Source organism: Hyaena hyaena, unplaced genomic scaffold (assembly GCF_003009895.1).
Source record: "Hyaena hyaena isolate Hyena2069 unplaced genomic scaffold, ASM300989v1 scaffold_388, whole genome shotgun sequence".
Classification (NCBI taxonomy): domain Eukaryota; kingdom Metazoa; phylum Chordata; class Mammalia; order Carnivora; family Hyaenidae; genus Hyaena; species Hyaena hyaena.
This window is the reverse complement of record NW_024081021.1, coordinates 770927-798722: the sequence shown is the minus strand read 5'-3', so window position 1 is coordinate 798722 and position 27796 is coordinate 770927. Positions and strand designations below refer to the sequence as shown.

General features: G+C 40.6%; 1 protein-coding gene across 1 annotated transcript in view; it reads left to right on the top strand.

The window, feature by feature from the left end:
* The window catches only part of DHX57 (DExH-box helicase 57), a 58066-nt gene that overhangs the window by 11153 nt on the left and 19117 nt on the right, over positions 1-27796 (top strand). Inside the window, exons 2-15 of the mRNA XM_039251252.1 lie at positions 493-710; positions 2697-2855; positions 3879-4064; positions 4614-5452; positions 7451-7629; positions 9092-9213; positions 10596-10791; positions 11706-11830; positions 16057-16190; positions 17091-17145; positions 18905-19110; positions 22073-22189; positions 26434-26530; positions 27342-27515. Coding sequence (XP_039107183.1) covers positions 499-710; positions 2697-2855; positions 3879-4064; positions 4614-5452; positions 7451-7629; positions 9092-9213; positions 10596-10791; positions 11706-11830; positions 16057-16190; positions 17091-17145; positions 18905-19110; positions 22073-22189; positions 26434-26530; positions 27342-27515 — 2801 coding nt within the window. The 5' untranslated portion in view covers positions 493-498. The remainder of the gene's footprint in view (positions 1-492; positions 711-2696; positions 2856-3878; positions 4065-4613; positions 5453-7450; positions 7630-9091; positions 9214-10595; positions 10792-11705; positions 11831-16056; positions 16191-17090; positions 17146-18904; positions 19111-22072; positions 22190-26433; positions 26531-27341; positions 27516-27796) is intronic.

The window sequence follows — 27796 nt, the reverse complement described above, 5'->3', positions numbered from 1 at the left end:
AGCATGAGCAGGGGAGGATCAGAGAGAGAGGGAGGCACAGAATCTGAAACAGGCTCCAGGCTCTGAGCTAGTTGTCAGCACAGAGCCCGATGCGGGGCTCGAACCCACGAACCGCGAGATCATGACCTGAGCCGAAGTCGGATGCTCAACCGACTGAGCCACCCAGGCGCCCCACATTTCCTTCTTTCTTTATCATGGGCTATATCCATTACTTCCACAAAGAATTTTTATTTTTTTATTTTTTTATTTTTGAGAGTCAGAGAGAAACGTGAGCAGAGGAGGGTCAGAGAGAAGGAGATACAGAATCTGAAGCAGGCTCCAGGCTCTGAGCTGTCAGCACAGAGCCCGACGCGGGGCTCGAACCACAAACTGTGACATCATGACCTGAGCCAAAGTCCGACGCTTAACCAACTGAGCCACTCAGGTGCCCCGACAAAGGAATTTTATATTTGTCTGGTTTTATGGTGTCTGTGTTACTTTTTTCTCTTGCAGGTGAAAATGAGTTCTTCAGTAAGAAGAAAAGGCAATCCAGGCAAAGGAGGTGGAAAAGGGTCTTCCAGAGGAGGAAGAGGAGGCAGGAGTCACACTAGTAAATCCCACGGGGGTGGCAGCAGTGGTGGTGGCAGTGCTGGCAGCAGAAAGGCCTCAAGTAGAATTTGGGATGATGGCGATGACTTTTGTATCTTCAGTGAATCAAGGCGTGTGTCCAGGTCATTATGCCTTTCTCATATTCAGATATCAGAATGATACCAATTTCTAATCTGTGGGACCTATACTTTTGTTTTATTTTTTTTTTAATTTAAAAAAATTTCTAAGTTTATTTATTTTGAGAGAGAGAGAGAGAGAGAGAGAGAGAGAGAGAAAATCCCAAGCAGGCTCCACACTGTCAGTGCAGTCCCACATGGGACTCGAACTCCCGAACCACGAAATCATGACCTGAGCTGAAACCAAGAGTCTGACGCTTGACTGACCGAGCCACCCAGGTGGCCCTCCTTTTGTTTTAAAATCTTGAAGGCCCCCACTTAGTAACCTTTTCTAAAGGCGTGATGGCAAGTAACAGCTGTGCTTTTTTTTTTTGGAAGGTTAAAATCTGAAGTTAACTTCAACTTACATGACACTGTGAATTGAATATAATACTGTTACTGAAACTAATGTTACCAGGAAAGCAAATATTAGAAATAGCAAAAGTGATGAAAATTATTTTAAGTATCCCTTACACGTTGTAGTTTGAAAGTCCCAAAATTCGGCTTGACTGTACTCTGTCTTTTTAGTTGATGAGTTATCTGTTTTCCAGACCTATCAGCCAAACCTTCACTGTTTCTTCAGGCAATGGCCAGTGACAGAGCCATATCCAGGCTTCTTTCATATTCAACTTTTTTTTTTTTTTTAATTTATTTCTAGGAGAGAGAGAGAGAGAGACAGCGTGAACAGGGGAGGATCAGAGAGAGAGGGAGTCACAGACTGAAACAGGCTCCAGGCTCTGAGCTGGCAGTCAGCACAGAGCCCCACACGGGGCCCGAACCCACGAACCGCAAGATCATGACCTAAGCGAAAGTCGGACGCTTAACCGACTAAGCCGCCGAGGCGCCCCCATATTCAACTTTTAAACAATAAATAAATTCTGATCATCCTAATGAATATTTAATGAAAATAAAGATTTTACTACTGCATGTTATGCTGCATAGGTATACAATTCTCACTGTCTCTCAAATGGTGGTGTCTACTGAATTTTTAGAGATGGAGAGATTTCTAAAGAAATCTCTTTAGAGATTAGCTGCTCTCTCTCTCTTTTTTCTGAGAATAACTCCCAACTAAATAGTAATTAAAAAGGAACATAGGTGGGGTGCCTGGGTGGCTCAATTGGTTGAGCGTCCAACTCTTGACTTCAGCTCAGGTCATGATCCCAGGGTCGTGAGATTGAGCCCTGTGTTGGGTTCCATGCTGAGCATGGAGCTTGCTAGAGATTCTCTCTCTCTGTCTCTCTCTCTCTCTCTCTCTCCCTCTCCCTCTCCCTCTCCCTCTCTCTCTCTCTCTCTCTCTCCCCCCTTCTGTCCCTCTCCCTCACTCACGCGTACTCTCTCTCTAAAATAACAAAAATAATAAAAAGAAACAAAATATGTTGTAGGAGAATATTTAATCATTTTGATAAGGAAATAATAAAAGATTATATGTGCTGTATACTTTCATTTAAAAATGTATATGAAAAAGAATTCATGTGAATTACAATGACTTCTGTTTTCTGCTTTAATCCAATGAGCATATATTTATTATTTTTTTTAATTAGGAAATAATAATAATGTTGGTAAATATTTCAAAAGCAAGGCCTAATATTCACAAGTAAGATGAGACTTCATTGTTTTCCTATTGGGTAACTAAAACAGAATGAAATAAATACTTTGTGTGTGTCGTATTACTTTTGAAAGTCTTTATTCTCTATTGCAGCAGGAGTCATCCTAGCGTTACTTTTCCCAGAGGATTCTTGAGTTAGTGAAGCCAGATTTAGTGATTAAGCACCTAATCAGGTTGGTTTTTTTTCCCCAGCAAAAAGTCTGGTAGATACTGTAGAAGAGGGGAAATTCTTCACAGTCATTGTCATCTTTAATAAGACACTTGACAGTCCAGTCCATGTTGTGTCTGTTTGAGGACTGTGAGGAGAGTGTAAAAGTTCTGGTCACAGGTAAATGTGTCCTTTGCAGACCCAGCAACAGTAGCTCAAGAAAGGGAGAGGCACGCCCCAAATGGAAGCCCGAAGCCAAAGTGCCCCTTCAGACTCTGCATATGACTTCTGAGAATCAAGAGAAAGTGAAAGCTCTTCTCCGAGACCTGCAAGAACAAGACGCCGATGCCGGATCTGAGTGAGTTATTTTATTTGAGTCAGTTAGTAAGTTAAGGAAGACGTATCGGCAGTGGGAAGGTCCTGTGTGTCTTTGGAATGCTTTCCAATACAGATCCTATTGTGACAACATCATTAGTTGAAAGTGAGCCAAGAGCAAAACAAGAAGAATTATTCACCAGCAGTTTTAGCGTGCGTTTGTTTTGCAGTATCTGGGAGCAGTACAAATTGCCTTTTCATCTTTTTTTTCCGAGGACAATGCGAATGCAGATTCAGTAATTGCTTTATGGACAGCCTGCCAAATAAAACCCTGTCGTGAACCAGGAGAAGTTATTGTTCGAGGAGCGGATATTGAGTTGATCAGATGAAGCCTTAGGATTACACTTTCTCATAACCATCTGCCTCAGAGAAACAACTTTTACTGTTGTGGCTGTTTTTGCTCTGTGATTTCAGTCACAGAAGTCAATGCATTCCATTTGCCAGAACTGATGGGTGGTCAGTCGTGAACAGCTCAGTCTCCATCTTATCTACAGATCTCTTATCTGCCTTAGATTTAGGAAAGGTGGTTATGCAGCAAAGCAAAAAATTAGGGATGGTTTGTATGAATGAGGAGGAAGAGCATGGCCAGGGCTTCTGTAGTTAAGAACACAGGCTCTGGGGTCAGACTGCCTGGGTTAAAATCTCTAGTTGCTCTTTACTGTGTAACCTTTGGCAATTACTAACCCTCTCTAACTTTTAGTTGATCATCTGAAAAGTGGAGATTCCAGTAGTATCTGACTGAGGGTTAGTGGGAAGACTTTTAAAGAGATAGAACGTATAAAACACTTAGCATAGTACCTGGCATTAATAAATGCCTGACAAATATTAATTGCCAAGATAGAAGTTAGAACTTTTATTTGAATAAAAGTTCAAATCAGTGACTGAAGAATGGTTAGGGTCCTATGTCCTTTGGCTCCCTGAAATAAATTCTGAGACTTCTGCTCAATTTTTCTTTGAAGTAAGTGAAACTTAATATCTAACAGTATGAACGTGTTACCTTTGTCAGAAGAGGCATTTCTGGGGAAGAGGAAGATGACGAGCCTGATTGTGATGATGAACAGTACTGGTCTCCTGGCCGAGAAGCTTCCCTTGTTCCCGACTCTGACCCTTTGGAATGTGCTGGCTCAGGCCCAGCGGAGCCTCATGATCCAGAATTTACAGTCTCAACATTTGCAGTGCAGAAACTTGCCAGGTGATTGCTTTCAGCATTTATGGCGGCTGGGGGAGAACTGAAGAGACTGAAATCACATTAGAAACCCGACTACCCCTCCCAGAGAGCTTTCCTGCCGTGGGGGCAGCTGCCGTGCCTGATGTGCCTAATACCCTTTCTTTCAGGATAGGGTGACTAGGGAGGAACCCGTGTTACCAGGGATACTTTTTCATAATATGAATCTGCCTATATACGGTTATAACTTCACATGAACATAGTTAAATGAACTTCACTGTGATTTGAAATTACTCAGGGGGCGCCTGTGTGGCTTAGTCGGTTAAGCGTCCGACTTTCGCTTAGGTCATGATCTCGCGGTTCGTGGGTTCGGGCCCCGCGTCGGGCTCTGTGCTGACAGCCAGCTCGGAGCCTGGAGCCTGTTTCAGAGTGTGTGTCTCCCTCTCTCTCTGACCCTTCCCCTGCTCACGCTGTCTCTCCCTCTCCTATAAATAAATAAAAATTAAAAAAAAATTAAAAAAAAAAAAAGAGAAATGAAATTACTCAGTATTTTTTGTCCTGTTTCACACTTGGTAGGTATGGTTTCAACGCTGACCGCTGTCAGGCAGCCCTGCGGATCTGCGGCGGCGATGTGGGGGCATCACTCGAACACTTGCTCACACAGTGTTTTTCAGAGACGTTTGGGGAGAGGATGACGGTCTCTGAGGCGGCTGCCCGTGTGAGCCGGGATGAGTGTGTGGAACAGCGGCAGGAAGAGGCATTTGCTCTCAAGTCAATCTGTGGGGAAAAATTTATAGAAAGAATTCAGAACCGAGTCTGGACCATTGGATTAGAATTGGAGTATTTGACGAGTAAATTCTGCAAATTGAAGCAAAAGGAAAGTGCCAAAAACACACAGGAGACTTCACTTGAAATCTGTAAATTTTACCTCAAAGGAAATTGTAAATTTGGATCAAGATGCAAATTCAAACATGAAATGCCCCCGAATCAAATTGTCGGAAGAGCAGAAAGAATTGTAGATGATTCTCATCTTAATGCTCATGAAGGTGCCTCTTTTTTATATGAACTTGAAATTCGGTTTTCTAAAGACCACAAATACCCTTATCAAGCTCCCCTCGTGGCGTTTTATTCCACCAACGAGAATCTACCTCTGGCTTGTCGTTTACATATTTCTGAGTTCCTTTATGGCAAGGCCTTGACGTTTGCAGAAACTTCCGAACCTGTTGTATATTCTTTGATAACCCTTTTAGAGGAAGAATCAGAAATAGTCAATTTACTAACAAATACCCATCACAAGTACAGCGTCCCTCCTGTGAACTTTCTGCCAGTATCCTCTGGGACCAGAATAAATAATCCTGTCTGTCGTAAAGCAGTGATTCCAAATAATTCTTTGGCTCCAAACCGGACTCCTGAAGGTACGGAAGGCTCTGCTCGGGTGGAGGGTTTGTGAGGGGGCATTCAGGATGGATTAAGGAAGGCAGAGCTTCTGCGGGCTTCTCTTGGATCTCCCGGTGATCTTAGGCAAATCAGTCTCCTCAGTCCAAGGGCAAAAGGGAATGAGAATCCCCTGAACTGTGGCCTGACTTTAATTGTAAGCTTCAGTTTTGTAACTGTGATTGGGCTGCCTGCACTGAAAGTTTGTAGTGATACATAAGTTTATTCTAGCAGTTGGGGGTTGGAAGAACCTTAAAGCATCTCCCCCGAAAATCTGTTTCATTTGCTCCACTTGGTTTCACGTGTTTACTTCTGATGCGTAACATGGAATTACTTTCAAATGAGTTTTTAGAGCTATTTCTCTTTCCGTAGTATGCTAGACCCCCAAAATTCATTAGCATAAGGGCCATCTTTATGAATTCCTAAATTCTCAAAATAGAAAATGTTTGTGGAACCTTCCGGCTTGCTCAATTTCCAGATTTGCCTTACAGATTCTTACATCACAATTAAACTCCTTTTTCAGAGCTCATCAAGGAATTCTCTCTTATTTGTTGCCATCTTTCTCTGAGAGAAACAAGTTTTTATGATTTCACAAGAGTTCTTAGGTGAACATCAGTACGTAGAGAACAATGAAACTGCATTGAGGTGTGGGTAGCAGACAGTCGGCTGGGTTCACTCACTAGCCGCTTGCTGCCAAACAGCAGTTTCTAGCATATGAGATTCAAATATATTCCTTGAGAAATGACAGATTGTGTGACATTGGCCTTTTTTTTTTTAAAGTAACACCTTTATCGAGATACAGTTTACATACTATAAAATTCACCCTTTTCAAGTGTATAATCCAGGGGTGCCTGGGTGGCTCAGTTGGTTGAGCAACTGACTTTGGCTCAGGTCATGATCTCATGGATCGTGAGTTCAAGCCCCACATTGGGCTCTGTGCTGTCAGCGTGGAGCCTGCTTCAGATCCTCTACCCCCGCCCCCCCGCACTTGCACTCGCTCAAAAATAAACATTAAAATAAATAAATAAGTAAAAATAAAGTGTACAATCCAGTGGCTTTTTAGTGTATTCACAGAGTTGTGCAACCATGATGACTGTCTTTTTTTTTTAAGTTAGAGAGACAGAGCTTGGAGTGGGGGAGGGGCAGGGAGAGAGAGAGAGAGGGAGACACAGAATCTGAAGCAGGCTCCAGGCTCTGAGCTGTCAGCACAGAGCCTGACGCGGGGCTTGAACTCGGGAACAGCAGAGCCGAAGTCAGACAGTTAACCAACTGAGCCACCCAGGCGCCCCAACCATAATGACTATCTAATTCCAGAACATTTTTGATCAACCCTAAAAGAAACCCCTGTACTTATTAGCAGTGAGTGCTCATTTCTCCCTTTCCTGAACCCCTGACAACTATGAATCTACATTCTGTGTCCATGCATTTGCCCATTCTGTATACTTCCTGGAAATGCAATCATACAATATGTGGCTTTTGTGATGGGCTTCTTTTGCTTAGCATCATGTTTTCAAGGTTTGTTCATGCAGGATGTATCAGTACTTCATTTTATTGCTTAATAATATTCCATTATAAGGACATGCCATATTTTGTTTCTTGATTTATCATTTGGTAGACATTTGAGTTGTTTTGTGTCATAGGATTTTAGGAACACTTGTGAATAGTTGAAACCTTCAGTTAATTCCTTGAATATAAAGTGTCTACGGAATTAACAAAGCATGCCATGATATTTTCTTCTTTGTTTTTAATTTGGTATAACAATAGCCACCTATTCTTAATTAAAGTTTATTTGAAGATGCATTTTACGTTATTTAGCAGTAGAAGTAGTTGTTCGAAATGAATGAACCTGCTTTAAGTTTTAACGTTTTTTCCATCTTACGGTTTGTTTTTTTTTTTTGTTACTTTATTAGATAGTGACTCTCCCCCTTTGCTAAAGAAAGGGCTCCATATCGAAAATGTTTCCTTTTATCCCCTTCAAGTTGAAAAAGAATCAGAACCCGAGGAGGATTCAGATGAGGATGAAGGCCCTGCGCCAGTTATAGTGGAGAATGAGAGCTATGTGAACCTTAAGAAAAAGATTTCCAAAAGATATGACTGGCAGGCAAAATCAGTACATGCTGAAAATGTAAAACTCTGCAAGCAGTTCCGAATTAAACAGGTAGGGTGTTCTCAGAGATTGGCTAGCGTTGCCTCCCTACTGTATGGATGAACGGATTAGGAGTTAGGAAGCCTCGGCTACCCTCCTCAGTATGCTTTTGTTTCTATTTAACTCCAAGTGGTCAGTTCCTGCATGCCGCAGCAAACTTGGGTGCATGTTCTAGATAGTTTTGGAAAATCCAATGGCTGGTGAAAGTGAAACACATGCATATATACCAAATATTCTCAGAATCGTGTGGCTCTGGTATGATGACAGACCATCTGATAAGTGAAATGAAAATTAATGCTGTGACTTATACGAGAAAAAATAGTGTAGAAAGGAGAAGGGGTGACTCTGACCCCATTTCAGAGAATCCTAGGATGAATAACTTGCCCAAGGTCACATAGCTAGCAGTTGGCAACATAAGGGGTTCAAGTTAAGTCCCTGTTTCTGAAGTCCATATTGTTTTTACCCCATTCACTTGAAGATTGTTTTAAAAGAACCTGTAAGTAAACTGTTAGGATGGAGTTGGCTGTAGGGCAGAAGCAAGTTGCTTAACCAGTTTGGGGATTGGATGCGGTCTAATGGCGTTTTTAATTGTGAAGTTCTGATTTTGATTTTTGACACAGCGTAACACTATCTCATACGTAGTACATGCAATACCTGTAGAACATCAAAATGAATAGAAATTCACACCATAAATAGTAAGGTAGTAGAAACAAAAAATTACATATTCAATTTGATCAGTGTGTGTTTAGAGATGATAAACTTATATGATAAAATTATATGTAGAAAATGATGTGTTAATGTAAATTTCTTATTCAAAAATACATCTTTAGACTTAACATATGCTACAATGTTTATTGGTCGTTGGATGTCAGACTGAGTTACATGTATGTGATGCCTGGCCAAAAAAAACCCTTTCATGAGTGCTCTTACTATTACTGGTTTTAGTGAAAATCTGATAGAACTATGCTATCCAATGTGGTAGCCCCTAGTCACATGCGGGTGTTTAAATTAAAATTAATTAAAATTAAAAATTTTGCTCCTCAGTAGTACTGATCACATTTCAAATGCTCACTAGCCATGTGTAGTCAGAGGTGGTTCTATTTGGACAATGCTAATATAGAAATTTCCATTAACACAGAAGGTTCTATTGGATAGTGCTGGTGCAGAGACTCTTGCTAGGAAGAACTAGGTAGTGCTAAGCAAGATGGCTATTTCTCTTATAAGATCTTGCAGTTTATTCAGATGTAGGAAAATCACAAAGATTTCACAGCTTACTCTGGCTGATTCTCTAAGCAGTCTCTTGACTGAAGTCATCAGCACCCAATCTTAACAAATCTGCTGTTTCTGCCTCTGAACAAATTATTAAAGGAAGAGCAGAAAGGGTGGGTCTAGCTATGGGATTCCACACTGAGAGCTTTGTGTAAGATGATTCAAAGTAACCTAACTGATGCCTTCTTCTCCTTTATGTTATTAGGCTTCCAGACAGTTCCAGTCAATTCTGCAAGAAAGACAATCACTCCCTGCTTGGGAAGAAAGAGAAACCATTCTTAAATTGTTGAGCGAGCACCAAGTGCTTGTTATAAGTGGTATGACTGGGTAAGAATGCAATTTATTTGTAATGTAGCTTTCATCCATGAATATGGTATATACCCCGGTTACCATAACCGATCTACTTGTAAAAAACTAGTAGCTGTTGTTATTTGTGCTTTTTCTGGTCAGATATTAAATACTGTTTCACAGAACCTAATATTACAGATCTGTAGCCAACAGACCTAAATTACAAACAAAAAACAAAACAAAACTCAGAAATTCATCCATTAATTTATAGACTTTGCTCACCTCTGCCCTGAAACAATTATAGGGCAAAGGGTCTAAATGAAGGCTTTTAACAGGACCATTTTTAAATGTAAAGGATAGTTCTAGAACATTTAACTTGGAAACTTTCATCTGCTAAATTTATTCTGATTTTCTTAGAGCTTTTATTCTTTTAGTAACAAGTTAGGTCATATTATTTTTCCTACTTTGCCCTTTTCACATGTTATCCAAATTTATTTAGCAGGGATCGGTTATAGTCTTAATTTAGTTTTATACTAAAAAATATTTAACCTAATAATTACATTTGTGTCCAGACTTACTGATACAGTAATAATTGGAGATCTTCCAGTTTCTTGGAGTGTTTGGGTGGTTTAGTTAGTTAAGTGTCTGACTCTTGATAGCAGCTCAGGTTGTGATCTTGTGGTAATGGGATTGAGCGCCATGTCAGCTCTGTGGAGCCTGCTTAGGATCCTCTCTCTCCCTCTCTCTCAGCCCCTCTCCCCCGTTGGCCCTCTCTTTCTTTCAAAACAAATAAACATTTAAAGAGATCTCCCAGTTTCTTATCTTTAAAAACAATTTTTTTAATGTTTATTTATTTATTTTTGAGCGAGACATGGAACCTGAGAGGGAGACACAGAATCCCAAGCAAACTCCAGGCTCTGAGCTGTCAGCACAGAGCCCGACGCGGGGCTCAAACTCAACTAACCACGAGATCATCACCCGAGTCAAAGTTGAACGCTCAACTGACTGAGCCACCCAGATGCCCCTCAGTTTCTTATATTTTTAACGTCAGTCTACTTTTAGCCAAACCAGTAAGATAACACTTAAAAATCATAACATAATACTCCCTTTTCTTTAGGATTCAAATATAGAGTTCACATTCCTAGTGGTGTTTACAGAACTTACTCTAATGTCTGTTCAATTATCTCAATTTTGCAACTAAACTATTATTTGATTGCCATGTTAATTCGAGTACAAATTCCTAGCAGTTACAAGCTGCAGGTAACAAGTCAGTAGGTCAGTTTAGAAGATAAATGAAGTGGAACACATTTTACATAATCAGCTTTCTCACTTTCCTCATTGTACATGATTGTTTTTTGTTTTTCTTTGTTAACTGGCACTTGAAAACTCTCATGTTAGGACTTATTTGTTTTGACATACAGATGTGGAAAAACCACACAGATTCCTCAGTTTATCCTGGATGATTCTCTGAATGGACCACCTGAGAAGGTGGCCAACATCGTCTGTACCCAACCCCGACGAATCTCGGCAATATCTGTCGCTGAACGTGTTGCTAAGGAAAGGACAGAAAGAGTGGGTCTGACTGTGGGGTACCAGATCCGGCTGGAAAGTGTCAAGGTTCGTATGCTCTGCTTGTCTCCTGGTAACAGAAATGTAGTTTTCAAGTATAAAGAGTTCTTGGGGTCTGGAGACACACGGGCAGGTTGGGATATATACTTAGGTACGGCTAAAGACCTTATAGAAATATTTTGGTAGAAGAACTCTTACTTGGGTGTACTTAATTTCCTCCACCTTTTATTCTGATGCATCTGGGTGGCTCAGTCATTTAAGCGTCCCACTCTTGATTTCGGCTCAAGTCATGATCTCACGGTTCATGGGATTGAATTCTGCATCGGGCTCTGTGCCATCTCTCTCTCCCTCTCTCTCTGCTCCTTCCCTGCTTGCCTGCGCACCCTCACACACTCTCCCTCTCTCTCTCTCTCTCAAAATAAACATTTTTTTTTTTAAAAAAAAACCTCTTATTCTTTATTGGCAGAAGTGATCTACTAACTGTTTTACTCTTAATCCTGAGACTTAATCTATATAACCAAATGAGGAACAGACAAATTCAGAATTGGTTTTATCATTTACTGTTGTTTCTATGTTTTATAATAATTTTGAGTCTTAAATTTTTGATATGAAGTAGAAAAGCTTTTACTGTTGTTGCCACAAAGAAACTATGCATTTAGTGTAGTTTCAGATTAAATGCAGCTGTGGATGTTTTCAGTATTCTTTGTCCCTATCCATTTCAGTGGCTTTGAAAGTGTTGTCTACGGCCATACCACCCTGAATGCTCCCGATCTCGTCTGAAAGTATTTCCTGGCGTGCTTGGCTGGCTCAGTCAGTAGGGCATGTGACTCTTAATCTCAGGGCCATGGGTTCAAGCCACGTGGGTTCAAGTTGGGTGTGGAGCCTAGTTAAAATTTTAGAAAGAAAGAATTTCCTTTTTTCAAAAATTCCATGAATGCCTTCTGTGCCCTTTTCTGTGTAAGTCCTCAGCCACCAGACTGCTGTACTGCACCACGGGCGTGCTGCTGAGAAGGCTGGAGGGAGACACAGCTCTGCAAGGAGTCACCCATATCATTGTTGATGAAGTCCATGAGAGGACAGAAGAGAGGTAAGACAAAGATTTTCCAAACAAACAGCCACACACAGAAAATGAAGACATGCCTGAAAGGATTTTGTTCGGTTTCCAGTTCAGTCTCACAGAGCTAGACAGGAAGGCCACAGAGAAGCCCCAAGTTAGAGAAGAGGAACGCTTTCCCGATCCCCAGGGTCTGTAATACTAAAAATGCTGGGAGGGCCTATGTTCATCACTCGGAGAGTCTTCGTGTCAGATGGACATCTTCTCCCGGGAGATACTTAGCAGCTCCCGGGCGTCATGCTGAGCTGGGCTCTGTACCTAGTGGGAGTGACAGATGTAAGTCATGCTGTAGTTGTTGGATTGGTCAGAATGCCCTTCCTTCTTTGTTCATTTGGTCAGTCATTCAGTCCTGACATTCTTTCATACATTTACTGAGACTGTATTAAATGCCAAGTGATCTGTTAATTGCTGGGGTTGCTGTAGTGAACAAACATGCATGGCTCCCCTTTATCTCCTGGTCAAATAGGAAAAACAAATAATGAACAAATAGATACATAAACAATTATGAATTGGAGAAAGTAGTATGAAGGAATAAACAGGTGGCTGTGTTTGCAGAAAAAAAATCCCTGAGATGGTCAGAGCTGCCACCCCTCAAGTGATGACATTTAAATTAAAAGCAGAAGTATGAGAAGGCATCCTGTGTGACAAAGGGGGCAAAGCCACCATTCTCAGACTCTGCAGTGGGAAAGGGCATTGTGAGCCCAGAAACTGGAAGAAGCCTGTGCAGCTGGTTGTAGTAAATGAGGGAAAAAGTAGCAGATAGTAAAGGCAGAAACCAGATCTTCCAAGGGGCTTATAGACCATAGACAATAAAGCATTTAAATTTTAGTCTATGGAATTAGAAGTCATTAAAGGACTGGGATGTAAAATCAGAGTCCTCAGTATTTTAAAAGAAAGGGCCAAGTAAATGACATTAATCATAGTTTGTCATGTGGATCATGTTCTAGAGCAAAAAAAAAAAAACAAAAAAAAACAAAAAACTGAGGATGTGGAAAAAAAAGAATCCCATGAAAATTATGAGACTTTCCCCAAGAAGGACTACACTATTAGAAATCTCTGGAGAAGAAAGAAAAGCTAAGTAATTAAAGTTGGCCGACTGCCAGAGAAGCAGAAAGTAGCCAATGGTAACATTTTAAAAAGAAACCAAAACAAACATGAAGAGTCCCCAGCTACTGCTAATAAAAAGTTTTAAGAACTGAGCAGGGAAGACATAGGACCCAGAGACTATTTGTTCAAAGAACTAAATACACTGATACTCTAGTCAGTAGGAAATATCAAGCAATTTGAAACTAAAGGAAAGCAGGCTTTCATATAAAACGAATCGATCAAAATAAAAAGAAATAATTTCTAGGACATGGCAAGAGTAAATTTGAAATGACTATACACAAAACACTGGGAATCTTGAGGGCAAATAATCTTTTTGTAGACTCCAGACAACATTGGAGGGAAAAATAAATGACAAGTCATTTCATTTTTGCAAGTAAATGTTCAAATAAACAGTTGAAACAAGAAAATATTTTCACAGAATCACTAAACAACTTGGAGGAGGAAATCAAATATAAGATTCTACCAGGCTGATAATATTTATTTATTTATTTTTTTACAAATAGTTTATTGTCAAATTAGTTTCCACATAACACTCAGTGCTCATCCCCACAAGTGCCCTCCTCCATGCCCATCCCTCCTCCCCCTCACATCCATCAGTCCTCAGTTTTTGTCAGCATTCAGGAGTCTCTCATGGTTTGCCTCTCTCCCTTTCCCCCACCATTTCCGCCCTTCTTCTCCCCCTTGTTCCTCCGTCAAGTTCCTCCTAATCCTCCTATACGTGCAAACATATGATATTTGTCCTTCTCTGCCTGACTTATTTCGCTCCAGGCTGATAATATTTAAATGATTATATTCTAAAAGTTCATTTAAAATTTTAGGGGAGACTATATCTAGTATAATTCTGAATCTAAAGATTGGTGTTGGGTTTCCTAACATTTATATTTCCACAAACTCAGAGAAACTAAAACATAGTCCTGGATCTGGTTTCCAGGGGCAGTCGTGACCTTAAAAGAGAAAGACTTTTATAAAACCTAATGACTTGTAGACTATCAACAGTTAAAAATTCAAAATAATATCTGAATAAAGATAAATATACTCAGGAGAAGGGAGATTCAGGCGTTTACAAATATCAGTCGTTGGGAAAGGGGTATACAAATTATAAGAAAAAGTAGGGGAATGTTTGCCAGCTCAGACAGAAAAAGAAAAAAATAGTAAAATCTAGGACTCAAGATCAGTAAAAATGTAGACAAGATTAAACAGTTATGTTAGTTTAAAATTTTTAATAAATTCTCTGATCATAGAGATAACATGATTTTTCTAAATGTTTGGAAAGTATCAAAGAAATGTCAAAAAGAATAGTTTCTGTCCCCTATATAATAATTACCGGTTACAATTTTGGTCTGTTGTCTTCTGGGAGTATATTAGGAGCGAGAAGAGAGATGTGGTAGAGAGAGTTCTGTCTCCACAGACACGATTGGAGTTGTGTATGCTGCTGCTCGTATAACAGTCAACATGATAGCATGAACTATCTTCGAAGTTATCATTAATAATTGCAGAAGATTTTAAGTATGCATGTACTCTAAATCATTTAAGCATTTCTTATTATGTTATGTCCTTTTCCCTAAAAAAGAAACAAAAGTCGTAAATGTAATTAAATTAGCTCACGAAATTAAAGAGAACTAAATAAATAGTACAAGAATATGCTCTCATTAAAAACTCCTATACAGGAGGCACCTGGCTGGTTCAGTCAATGGAAAATGCGACTCTTGACCTCGGGCTTGTGAGTTTGAGCCCCACATTGGGCATGGAGTCTACAATGTATCTATCTATCTGTCTGTCTCTGTCTGTCTATCTATCTATCCATCCATCCATCTATCCATCCATCTATCCATCCAAGCAATACGGATAAGATGAAAGTCCCCCTTAACACTTCCAAACCATTGCCAGTCTCTTCCTCAGAGATAACTGTGATCAGACTAGCGATATGTCCTTTTATACATTGACATTTATGTTTACTTTGTTAGAAATAGGTACTTTTGCTTTCTGGCCTTTTTTTTTTTTTTCTTACACAAATGATGTGTTCATTTAGTAAGTCAACAGGTTTTTTGAGCAGCTACTATGTTCCAGACATTGTTCTAGGTTATTTTATTAGTAAACAAAATAGACCAAAATCCCTGTCCTCATAAAGCTTCTATTCTAATGGGTGAGCTCAACAATAAGAATGATAAATACAGTAAAATATGGTAAGTGCTGGGGAAGGGGAGCATTTGAATTTTTAAATAGCATGGCAAGGGAAGGCCTGGCTGAAAAGATATTTTTGAGTAAAAACTTGAAGGAAGTGAGGGAGCTACCTGTGAATGTCTGGGAGAAGCCCATTGCAGGCGGGTTAATAACATGTGCAAAGGACCTGAAGTACATGCCTCAAGGACAGCAAGGAGGACAGTGTGAATACTCGCTCCTGGAGATAAGCTGTGGTGGGGCAGAAAATGTCATGTAGGACCTGACTTGTTAGTGAGACTTTAGTAAGTCCTCAAAAGATTAAGAGCTGAAGAATGGCACGGTAAGGTTTACATGGAACCCTTGGTCTGTTCTATTGAGAATAACTTCCAGGGGGAGGGGCTGAATGCAGCAGGGAGACCAGTAAGGGTATTGCTTTTCTGCAGTACATGTTGTTCTACAACTTGGGTTTTTGTTACCATGTCTTAGAGACATTTTCATATCAGTATCTAAAGCTCTGTGTTATTTCTTTTTATCCGCCTCATGTTATTCCACAGATTGGGTGATTTTGTTTTAGTCACCCACTTCTTAGTTGATGGATGGTTAGGTAGTTGCCATTGTTTTACTATTACAAACAATGTTACCATGAAAATCTTTGTATATTCTTCGTTATGTACATGTAGATATCAAGGATTAGAATTATCCAATGCCATGATAGATCCTGTTGCTATTTTGATTGGTGCTACACTGTTTTGAGTTTATAGCTTTATAATTTTAAGTCTTCCCATCTCGGATCATGACACATCTTTCTGTGAGATGTATAGCTTTTTTTCACCTAGGTCTTACACATTCCTTGCTCAAAATGCATCAAAAGCTAATTTATTTTTATGTATTAGAGTTGTTTGACCTTGAGGTGTTTCTTCTATTTCCCTTAGTGACTTCTTGCTGCTAGTCTTGAAGGACATTCTGTTGCAGAGACCAACTCTTCAAGTCATTCTAATGAGCGCAACTTTAAATGCTGAGCTCTTTTCAGAGTATTTCAGTTCCTGCCCGATTATTACCATACCAGGTGATTAATGTGCATCATTTAATATGCATTGTTCTAATAAGCAAATATAATTATTTTTAATATAATTAAAAATTATATTATATATAATATAATTTTATCTCATCGGAGAGGTAAAATAACAGGTATTTACACCTATTTTCTCAGGAAGTGATTAGATTTATAACAAATAAAATTAATGACCATATAATGAAATTAGTATAGAAGTAACATTATATCCATTTGCTAAGAGATTTCAGTTTATATGCGTTTTTGAAAAAAGTCTCGGTTATTAGGATTTCTAGCATCCCATTGTGTTTAATATCAAAGTGTGACTTAATAATGACAATCTGTCATAAAGAGAGAAGTTGTCTCTGTGTTTAGCATATTTGTTCATTACTGGATTCTGCTAACTAGGTGTTGGCCCACTCTGGGAGGAAGTGAAGTCGAACAGTCTGTGTCTTCTGGTGCTTTCACAGCCTCACTGTGGGATTAGTTTGTCACCTTAGGCTTTGCTTTATCCTTCTGCAATTGATTGCCAAAAGAACAATTTGTGGGCAATTTTGACAAATAATCGTACTACTTCTTCTCGTCATTGAATGTTTAAAAATCTCCTCAGTGGGGGAGGGGAGAGTGGGAAAAGTGTAAGAGGTTTAAAAAAAAAGAGAGAGAGAGAGGTTAAAAAAAGTCTTATTACCAAATGAGCATCTCTCCACCTATATACTTCTGGGGTTTTTATGAGCTAGAACTATCCCTTCTCATTTCTATCATCAAACACTTGTTTTTCTTTTGATATGTTTAAGACAACAGACCAAACAGTACCTTATTGTGCCAAGCTTTGTTCTAAGAGAATTTTACATACACAAACTGTTTATTTCAAGGTAGTTGAACGGATATCTTGAGTCTATTTTCTTGTTCTTCTAGGTCGTACATTTCCTGTTGATCAGTTTTTTCTAGAAGACGCAATTGCTGTGACAAGGTAAGGAAGACATTAAGGTTTCGTGAACATCTTTGAAAACATTTTACCTCAGTGTGCCAGCCTTTTAATAGATGTGTTAGTTTTTCTTCTTATTTTTCCATTTGAACATTTGGTTTTCCCCTTTCAGCAAATATTATACAAATTATTTGCAATCATATCACAGTACACACTGTATGTTAAGCGTAGTGACTGGAACTCATGTAAACTGTGGACTTTGGGTGACCATGATGCACCTACCACTGCACGTTCATCAGGATAACAGTTATACCTCCCTGATTGGGGGTGGGGGGGGAGTTGGTAATGGGGAAGGCTATGCGTTTGCGGGAAACGGGGTATCAGGAAACCTCTACACCTCTGCTCAATATTGCTGTGAACCTACCACTGCACTGAAGAATGAAGTCTATTGAAAAAATGATGAAGGACCAGTGAGTGCACCTGAGTGGCTCAGTCAGTTAGGCGTCCGACTTCGGCTCAGGTCATGATCTCATGGTTCATGGGTGTGAGCCCCGTGTCAAGCTCTGTGCGGACAGCTTATAGCCTGGAGCCTGCTTTAGATTCTGTGTCTCTCTCTCTCTGCCCCTCCCCTGCTCATGTGTGCTCTCTCTCTCTCTCTCAAAAATAAATAGACATTTAAAAAAATTTTTTTTAATGATGAAGGACCAAATATATGGAAAATTTAACATGAAAGAAAGTACCCATTCTGCAGATAGACTGCCAATATTTAAATCCCTCTACTTACTAACTGTAACATCGATGAGTAGCTTAATCTCTGTGACTCAGTTTCATCAGACATAAAATGGGTATATTATTAATAGCTGCTTCACAGGGTTGTCACGAGGATGGATTAATTAATTCTTAGAGTTAATAGCTGCAGATGCTTAGAACTGTGCCTGGCACCTAACAAATGTTAGCTATTATCATCGTCATCCTGCAACGCTCAGGGAGCTTGCAGTGCAGTGTGAGTGTCAAGATGTCTGTATAATTTCAATATTGGGTAGAAAATGGTCATTTCCATTGGATACAATCGTATTTCTCTCCTTTGAAAGCCCCGATTCCTCTTCCTACTCTTTGACCTTAAAGACTCCCCATGGTTTTATCCTTGCACTATTCCTTCTCACCACTAAACTCTTCTGTCCCTCAGTTAGGCTCATGTGACTTCACAGGCCACCTCTGTGCCAGGAATTCTGAAGTCAGAATCTTCGTTCCTGACCTCTGAGCTCCAGAATGAAAATACTCCTGCAGTCTGGCACCGAAAACTCAGTTCAGAATTTTCCTCTTATTCCCTGTTCCTTCCGTTTCTAATGAGACCTACTCCTAATTCTCTATTTATTTAATGGTACAATGTTCTCAAGCTAAAAACCCCCAAGACAGTGGCTCTCAAACTTTAGTGTGCAATAAACATATGTAGGGAGCTTATTAAATAAATTGTTATTTGGGGAGCCTATCCCATTTCCACTGATTGTGAATCTCTGGGGAAATTAACCTGTTAACTAGTTCACCAGTCTTTATTCTCTCACTTTCTCAAACTCACTGCCTCCAAAATTTACCTTGAAATGGAACCGAAAACATTCTAGTGTGTCCCCTCCCAGCAGTAGGGCACAGGCCAGCAGGAGCCTGGACTGGTGAAACAGTAGCACCTGAATTGGGCAGAAACACAGCAACATTCTGCTGATCGGAGCACATAAATAGGGGAATATTTTCGCTCCTCCCCCACAGACCTGCATCCTAACAGCCCTGGCCCTTTGTCTTCCTTCCTCAGGTACGTGCTTCAGGACGGGAGCCCTTACATGCGCTCCATGAAGCAGATGACAAAGGAGAAGCTTAAAGCACGGCGCAGCAGGACGGCGTTTGAAGAAGTAGAGGAAGACCTGCGGCTCTGCCTTCACCTGCAGCAGCAGGAGTCTGTCAGGGACGCAGTGCCGGACCAACAGTTAGATTTTAAGCAGCTCCTGGCGCGCTATAAAGGTAGTGTGTTTCCTGGGGGAACGTTACAGCTACACCAGAGGCAACTGGCCTTCTCCCCACACCGCGATCCAGAGAAAGAAAATCGTGGCTCTTGTTTCACGGCCACGTTGCCTTTAATTCATCTTAACCTTGGAAAGACAGCAGTTTCAACACGTGTTAGATATAACTGTTATTATGTTTACAGATAGGTTTTTTTCTGATTATAAAAGAAATGTTTTTTATAGAAAAATCGTGAAGTAGTGAAATATAAGTATATTCTTTAGTATTTTGTAACTTTTTATTTTGATATGATTGCAGATTCATAATAGAAGTTGGCAAGACCATACAATGAACTCTCAAATATCCTTTACCCCAACTCACCAATTGTTAATATTTTGCTTCATCTGCATTATCATTTGCACTGTGCACATGTATACATTTTTTCTTGAATCTTTTGAGTAGGCTGCATATATCATGTCCTTTAATCCCTCATATATTAATACATATTTCTTTTTCTTTTTTCTTAATGTTTGTTTACGTATTTTGAGAGAGAGAAAGAGAGAGTGCGCGTGCACGTGCAAGCAAGGGAGGGTCAGAGAAAGGAGAGAGAGAACCCCAAGCAGGCTCTGCACTGACAGCACAGAGCCCGATACAGGGCTCAAACTCACGAACCAGGAAATCATGATCTGAGCTGAAGTCAAGAATGGACATATGTATTTCTTAAGAGCATAAGCACAGGACATGATCAAAATGAAGACGTTTAACTGATAAAATATAATTATTTAATCCATAGTCAATATTCTATTTTGCCAACTATCTCAGAAATGTCCTTTATTTCTATTTTTTGGGGGGACTCAGAATCCAACCCACAATTACAAATTGTATTCATTGTTGTGTGTCTTTAGTTTCTTTTGATCTGGAAAACTCCCCAGCCTTTATTTTTCTTTTAAGACCTTGACATTTTTTTAGGAGTTTGGGCCAGTTATTTTATAAAAATATTTCTTCATTTAAATTTGTCTAATGTTTCCCCATGATTCCATTTAGGTTAGAAAACCCAAACTTTTGGGTTTCATTTTTGTTTGGAAAACCACAGAAACAATGTTGAGTCCTTTTCGGTACATCACAACAGGATGCGTAGGACGTTGATTTGTCCCATTATTGGCGGTGTTGTTTTTGATCACTTGGTTAAGATGTCAGCTACCTGTCTCCCCTGTGTAGTTCACTGTTTGTTCCCTTTATAGTTAATGAGCCATTTGTGGAAAGATATTTGAGACTCTTTAAATATCCTCTAAAATCCACAAAATTTCATTCACTAGTTCTAGCATTACTCATAGGCTTTCAGATAACACCTTTTGTGGGTCCACCCTATACTGAGCATTAAAAAAAATTTTTTTTAATGTTCATTTATTTTTGAGAGAGACAGAGTATGAGTGGGGGAGGGGCAGAGAAAGAGACAGGGAGACAGAATCTGAAGCAGGCTCCAGGCTCCAGGCTATCAACACTGAGCCTGACACGGGCTTGAACTCGCAAGCCAACAGATTGTAACCTGAGCCTAAGTGGGACGCTCAACCGACTGAGCCACTCAGGCACCCCTAAAAAAAATTTTTTTTAATGATTTGATTTCTCTTTTTTTCTGTTAGCTGATCTTTTCTCCTTTCCGAAAAAGTAGTCTAGCTTTTTAGGGGCACCTGGGTGGCTCAGTGGGTTAAGCATCCAACTCTTGATCTCATCTCAGGTCTTGATCTCAGGGTCACGACTTCTAGCCCCTCGTTGGGCTCCATGCTGGGGATGAAGCCTACTTTAAAAAAAAAGAAAAGTCAAGTCTAGCTTTTTGGAATCTTGACAGATAAAAATGACTCCTTCTTTGCCTTCCATACCCAGCCACACCCTTATTTATATAACCTGTTTCTTTCTTTCATTTCTGACCCACATAGGCTTCACACTGCAGAACAACATTGTTTAGAAACTGCTTTTGCCCCTTTTCAAACTTTTTAGCATAATATAGGAAGCTTCTCTTTGATAATATTCCCTGCAACCATTTTGTTCCAGTTAGACTACATGTAGAGTAATGGGCTATTAAAAGGGCCCAAGAAGAAAGAGTAACTCCCCAGGAATGTGTTATTTGTCTTTAGAAGAGCTCAGGCTCATAGTATAGCACCGAGAACTGTATCTCTCACTAGGCCTCAGATAAATTAGGAGGAGACTAGAAACCCTTAAACTGGAAGTCTGTGGATAGACTTCACGGGTGTTGGCGAAGCCATTAAAATCACATGTATTTTTCAGGGAAGATCCAGAACTTGTGTCATTTTCTCAAAGAAACCTAAAGGTTAAGAGTCACTGTTTGGGGGCGTGTGAGTGGCTCAGTCGGTTAAGTTTCTGACTCTTGATTTTAGTTCAGGTCATGATCTCATGGTTTGTTGGTTCAAGCCCTGTGTGGGGCTCTGCACTACCGGTGCAGAGGCTGCTTTGAATTCTGTCTCTCCCTGTCTCTCTGCCCCTCCCCTGCTCGCACTCCCTCTCAAAATAAATAAACTTGGGGGGTGGGGGGAAGAGTCATTGTTGCAAAGATGTCAGTGAAAGCTTTGGTCTCTGTTGATTTCCCCAGATTACTATTGTCTGGACTTCCGTCTGATCTGACTCAAGACTTGATTGAATCTGGCAGGAGTTTCTAAAGGATATTTGTCTTTGAACTTTATTTCTCGGATTTAAGTGGTCAATAAGTGTGTGATGGAGAAAAGGGGGGAAGGAAGAAAGGAAAAAGCGGCCTATCTGGGCCTTTCCAGCAGAGCCAAGAGCCTTTTCTCTGAGTCATTGTTCATGCAAAAAGTTCTAGTAAGCATGTACTTTCTGAGAGACTGAAATGAAAGAACCCAGTTCATTTCATGAACATCAGGGTTGGTGATTCCGGAGCCCCACCTAGTGTACAGGCAGCGTCGTCTTTAATAAGTTATACTTAGCCTTCTGATTTTTACCTTTCTTCCAGGTGTTAGCAAATCAGTCATCAAAACTATGTCCATCATGGATTTTGAAAAGGTTAATCTGGAATTAATAGAGGCCTTGTTAGAGTGGATCGTGGATGGAAAGCACTCCTACCCTCCAGGTAACCGCTTCATCATTTGCATGCGGGACGGCGAAAGGGAAGGCAGCTCGCTTACTGAGATAATGGGTGCTGTGGGGGCGCCTCCCTTCCTGGAGCCGTCACCCCCACCCTCACTTTTTCACCCCCTGTTGTATATAAAGTTGCTTATTAGGCTTTTCAGAGGGGGTGGATTTTACCTTTTACTTTTTGAGGTTCACCTACTGCTTTCGCCCAGCACTCTTGTTCCTGCTGAGCAAAAAGATGTTAACAATACAAAGCCCAAAAGGAAGCAATTTGAAAAGAAGGCGTGGGTGATCCACGTATTAAACACCCAGCCCCAGGCTAAATGGGTGTCTGGCAGTGAGTGTTTGACACCCAGGAAGACTGTGCACCTGGAGGTCACAGGGCGGGAGGGCTCACAACAGCCTCTGGAGTCTGATAAAGTCCTAGCTCGGCTACTCACGAACTGTGTAGTCTCAGTTAGAGTCCTTAACTTCGCTATGCCTCAGTTTCCTTGGTTGCGGAATGAAGACAACAATAAGTCTTCTGACATAAAGCTCTTTTGAGGATGAAAAGAAACCATCTGTATGGGGTCCCTGGCTGGCTCAGTCGGTGGAGCACGGGACTCTTGATCTTGGGCTGTGAGTTCAAGCCTCACACTGGGAGTAGAGAATACTTAACAATAAAATCTTTTAGGGGCACCTGGCTGGCTCAGTGAGTGAGTGTCTGACTTCGGCTCGGGTCATGATCTCACAGTTCATGAGTTCGAGCCCTGCATGGGGCTCTGTGCTGATAGCTCGGAGCCTGGAACCTGCTTCAGATGCTGTGTCTCCCTCTCTCTTTGCTCTTCCCCCACTCATATTCTGTTTCTCTCTCTCTCTCAAAAATATACAAACATTTAAAAATTTTTTTTAAATAAAAATAATAAAAATAAAATCTTTTTTTTTTTTTTTAAAAAGAAAGAAACCATATGTAAAGCACTTAGCACCGTGCCTAGCATATAGTTCATGCCCAGTCGATACTATTCCTAAAAATGACAGTATTATAATTATAACATGTTTTGTCATTATTATTCCTATGATCATTCCTCCTACTGCGGCACAGGGCAATGACTCCTTTCCCCTTACTCACTGTCTTCCCATCCCAGTGGCCTTCTTAACCCCACTTGGCAGTCCCTTAGCCCCCAAATCTTCTCATAACTGAATCCTTCACATCATTCAGGTTTCTGTCCAACATCTGCTCTTCAGAGGAGTCTTCTCCGACCACTTAGAACCTTTCTCTATCATATTCAAAAGTGATTTTCTTTTTTTTTTTTTTAACATTTATTTATTTTTGAAAGACAGAGAGATAGAACACAAGCAGGGGAGGGCCAGAGAGAGAGGGAGACACAGAATCCGAAGCAGGCTCCAGGCTCTAGGTTCTGAGCTGTCAACACAGAGCTCGACACGGGGCTTGAACCCACAAACCGTGAGACCATGACCTGAGCTAAAGTCGGATGCTTAACCGACTGAGCCACCCAGGCGCCCCAATTTTCATTTTTATCGTAGCACTGCACACTGTCCGGAATTATAGCTCTGCTTACTGACGGCCCTTCAATAGAATGTAAACTCCTCAAGAATAAGGATTCACCCTGTGTTCCTCAGATCCTAGGACAGTACCTGGAATATTTGTTACGTGAATAGATGTAGCCATTGTTTGGGGATCGTAAATTGAACAGTAGATCAAACAGTTCCATCATGTGCTTCCTACCCAGTGCTTAAGAGAAATGGGAATGGCTGTCCTCCAGTGCTTAGACTTTAGTCATTATGTGATATTTTCTAAAGAGACGTGTGAGTCACGTAAAAGGATTGAAGTACCTTGTTTGTCATCTGTTGGCAGGTAGTCAGTGTTTGCTACTGCATTATCACTGGCCTGAAATCTTGTTTCACCCCAAAGGAAAAGACTGTTGTTGAAAAAAGATAGGTATAGCAGACAAAAGAACTGTTAGGAAATTACCTGAATTCAAAGCACAGTACATGTAGTGAGTAGGGACGCTGACATATTCATGATATTAAAGGGACACCTCTTCCCTGGCTCAGCGGGGAGATCATATGACTCTTGATCTCGGGGTCGTGAGTTCAAGCCCCACTTAAAAAAAAAAACAAAAAAACCAACCCCAACGATGACGCTGATACATATGGCCAAGCTGTGAGGGCAGAGCATATCGGAGACACATCAGAATACGGACAGGGGCGCCTGGGTGGCTTAGTCAGGCAAGTGGCTGACTCTTGATGTCAGTTCAGGTCATGATCCCAGGGTTATGGGATCAAGCCAACATCAGGCTCCACGCTAAGCATGGAGCCTGCTTAAGATTCTCTCTCTCTGCCCATCTCCTGGCTTGCGCCATCTTTCTCTGTGTCTTAAAGATATATGTATAGGGGCGCCTGGGTGGCTTAGTCGGTTAAGCGTCTGACTTTCGCTTGGGTCATGATCTCGCGGTTCTTGGGTTCGAGCCCCGCATCGGGCTCTGTGCTGACTGCCAGCTGAGAGCCTGCAGCCTATTTCAGAGTCTGTGTCTCCCTCTCTCTCTGACCCTCCCCTGCTCATGCTGTCTCTCTCTCTCCTAGAAATAAATAAGAATATAAAAAAAAAAAAAGTGAGTCTCTTATAAAAAAAAAAAAGATATATGTATAGACAGATAGATACAGATATGGAGGGTCCCTCCCCCCCATTAATGGGAAAAAAGGGAGAAATTTTTCCCATTCATAGACTATCTTATCATGGACTTATCTCACTCTTAAATTCTGTGATGTTTTAGTAGAGAGAACGTGCAATGTCTAATGGAAAGAGCAGGGTCCAAGCCCCACTGTCATTAACTCTGTCACCTGGCCAAGTTACTGAGTCACTTTAAAGATACTAATAACCTTCTTAATGGGCAGCTGTGAGGGTCAAATGAGATAATGCGTGCAAATATGCTTTGTATACTATGAGGTGTTTGAAACTAACCCCAAAAGATATCTTTTGCACTCTTCAGAGTTCCATTTTCGTAATAATTTAGTTTCCTTATTTACTTAGTAGAGCAAACAACTGTGATAAATAATAGGTCCTGAGTTCCCTGTGGGCAGATTTTTGGTTTATATTCCACTGTACCTACCACAGAGCGGACATAAGCCCCCAATAAATATTTGTAGGCATAAAGGAGGGGCTAGTAAAGATGGTGTCAATTTCCTTTTTGAATAAAGCACAGAAGAAGGTGACTCTTGCTGAGGGACCACTATTGGCACAGAAATATTCTGTAATCAGTTATCACTGCTGATTTTCTTTAATGTAAAATTTAAAAGCCCATTAACCTTTAACAGGGCATGGGCAGTTAAAGTGCTCCCTCTCTAGCATACTATCTGAATTTAGATTATCAGGTTGACCAGCCTATTGTATTTTCTTGTTCTCATTTGTGGTAAAATGTTTATGGGCTTTATTTTCTAATAGAGAGTAGAGTCTTCCTGCCTTGCACGATTAGAAGGATAACTCTTCCTGTAGAAACAATGTCAGTGCCCAGTGCACTGAAGAAGTATGTATTTTTAAAAATTTTAACGTTTATTTATTTTTGAGAGACAGAGAGAGACAGAGCACAAGCAGGGAAAGGGCAGAGAGAGAGAGAGAGAGACAGAATCTGAAGCAGGCTCCAGGCTCTGAGCTGCCAACACAGAGCCTGATGCAGGGCTCAAACCCACCAACCGTGAGAGCATGACCTGAGCCAAAGTCGACACTCAACCGATTGAGCCACTCAGGAGCCCCTGAAGAAGTATATTTAAAGAGCTTTGTTAATGAGATGCGTCTGCGTGGCTCAGCCAGTTAAGTGTCCAACTTCAGCTCAGGTCAAGATCTCAGTTTGTGAGTTCGAGCCCTGTGTTGGGCTCTGTGCTGACAGCTCAGAGCCTGCAGCCTGCTTCCGATTCTTTCCCTGTCCCTCTCCTGCTCACACTCTGTTTCTCAAAACTGAATAAACATTAAAATCTTTTTTAAAAAAGCTTTGCTAATGATTCTTACATGGCTTAAGGTGTTATGTTTTTCTACATTTCAGTTTTCCTCTTGTAGAAAGATAATAATACCCCATTTATTTTGTGTAGTTAAGTCAGAAAATGGATAAAAACCGTGGCATCCAGAAAAGAAAATTGATAGTGAAAAATCTCAGATTATTACATTTTTAAAAATTTAAAATAGCTCTATAATCCACACAAGTTTTTCCTTTTTTGCATCTATCAGATTGATTCTTTTTATATACCCAGGTGCTATACTTGTATTTTTACCGGGACTAGCAGAAATCAAAATGCTATATGAACAGCTACAGTCCAATTCTCTGTTCAACAACAGACGCAGCAGTCGGTAAGTTGATTGCTTTCTGTGTCCTTCATCATCTGCAGTGTATGCAAAGGTGAATAACCGGAATGGCTCTGACAGTCATCACCCTGTTTAGACCCTGGTGTCACTGCTCAGGAATACATCTGTGTGTGCCAGCTGGAGGTAGACAGACCTATTTGTTCCAGAAAACCAATCATTCCCATTCCATTAAATACAAATATTTCTCTTCACTTAGCGTAGTGACTCAGCAAAATTGTCTGTAATTTCAGGTACCAGATTGGGCACGGAGGGAGGGGAGAGGCCAGTGTAAGTGACAACAGGGAAATGTTACCATTTGGGAAAAAGATAATCTGCAACAGTTCCTTTTCCAATAGCAAGACGTGTTTTCAGATCTAAAGGGACAGCTGCTGAAGAGATGAACACTCCCTAGGAACATATAGATATCTTACAGTATCTCAGCTTAGCGTCCATCACTGCCTCTGCCTCTCATTCTCTGGAGTTATAGGTAGAGGAAAAATGATTCCCTACTGGTTCGTGCGCTAGGCTTGTTACTTATAGAACACCAGCTGTATAGTCCTCTTGATTACTTACTACTGAGCTACGCTCCAGTTTTTCCCAAATCAGTGCAAGATTTCTAGTTCATAGAGCTGAGTCAATATTTTGTAAGGCTCAGGATAAACCTTCCCATTTAGAAGAGCTGGACCCTGAGGGCAAGTTCTGGAGAAGCCGCTGATACTTGGAGTCCTGTTGTTAATTCTACTAGAAATCTACCCACCATTCATCCAGTTGCAGCCTTTTGTGCCAGAATATTAAATGTGCTTTTATTTCCTTCCAGATGCGTGGTTCACCCACTTCATTCATCTTTATCCAGTGAAGAGCAGCAGGCTGTGTTTGTAAAACCCCCTGCGGGTGTAACGAAGATTATCATTTCTACCAACATTGCTGAGACATCCATAACCATCGATGATGTGGTCTATGTCATCGATTCTGGGAAAATGAAAGAAAAGAGGTATTCTCTTTCGGCAGTGCAAGGGAGGGGCGAAAGATGGCATTAGCTGAATGCCGCGGCTGTTAGTGGCTAATGCTTTTGAGATGCACGGATTACCGTTTGAAAAAATATTTTATGAGAACCGCATATGGGTATAGATGAGTGATTCTATACCAGGACTGTAGTCTTAAAGCCAAACAGAGGTGGAAGGTTTAAGACTTTACCTTGGAAGTAATTAGTTATTTTTCCTCTTTTTCTCTTTTTTTTTTAATGTTTTTTTTTTTTTTTTTTTTTTTTTTTTT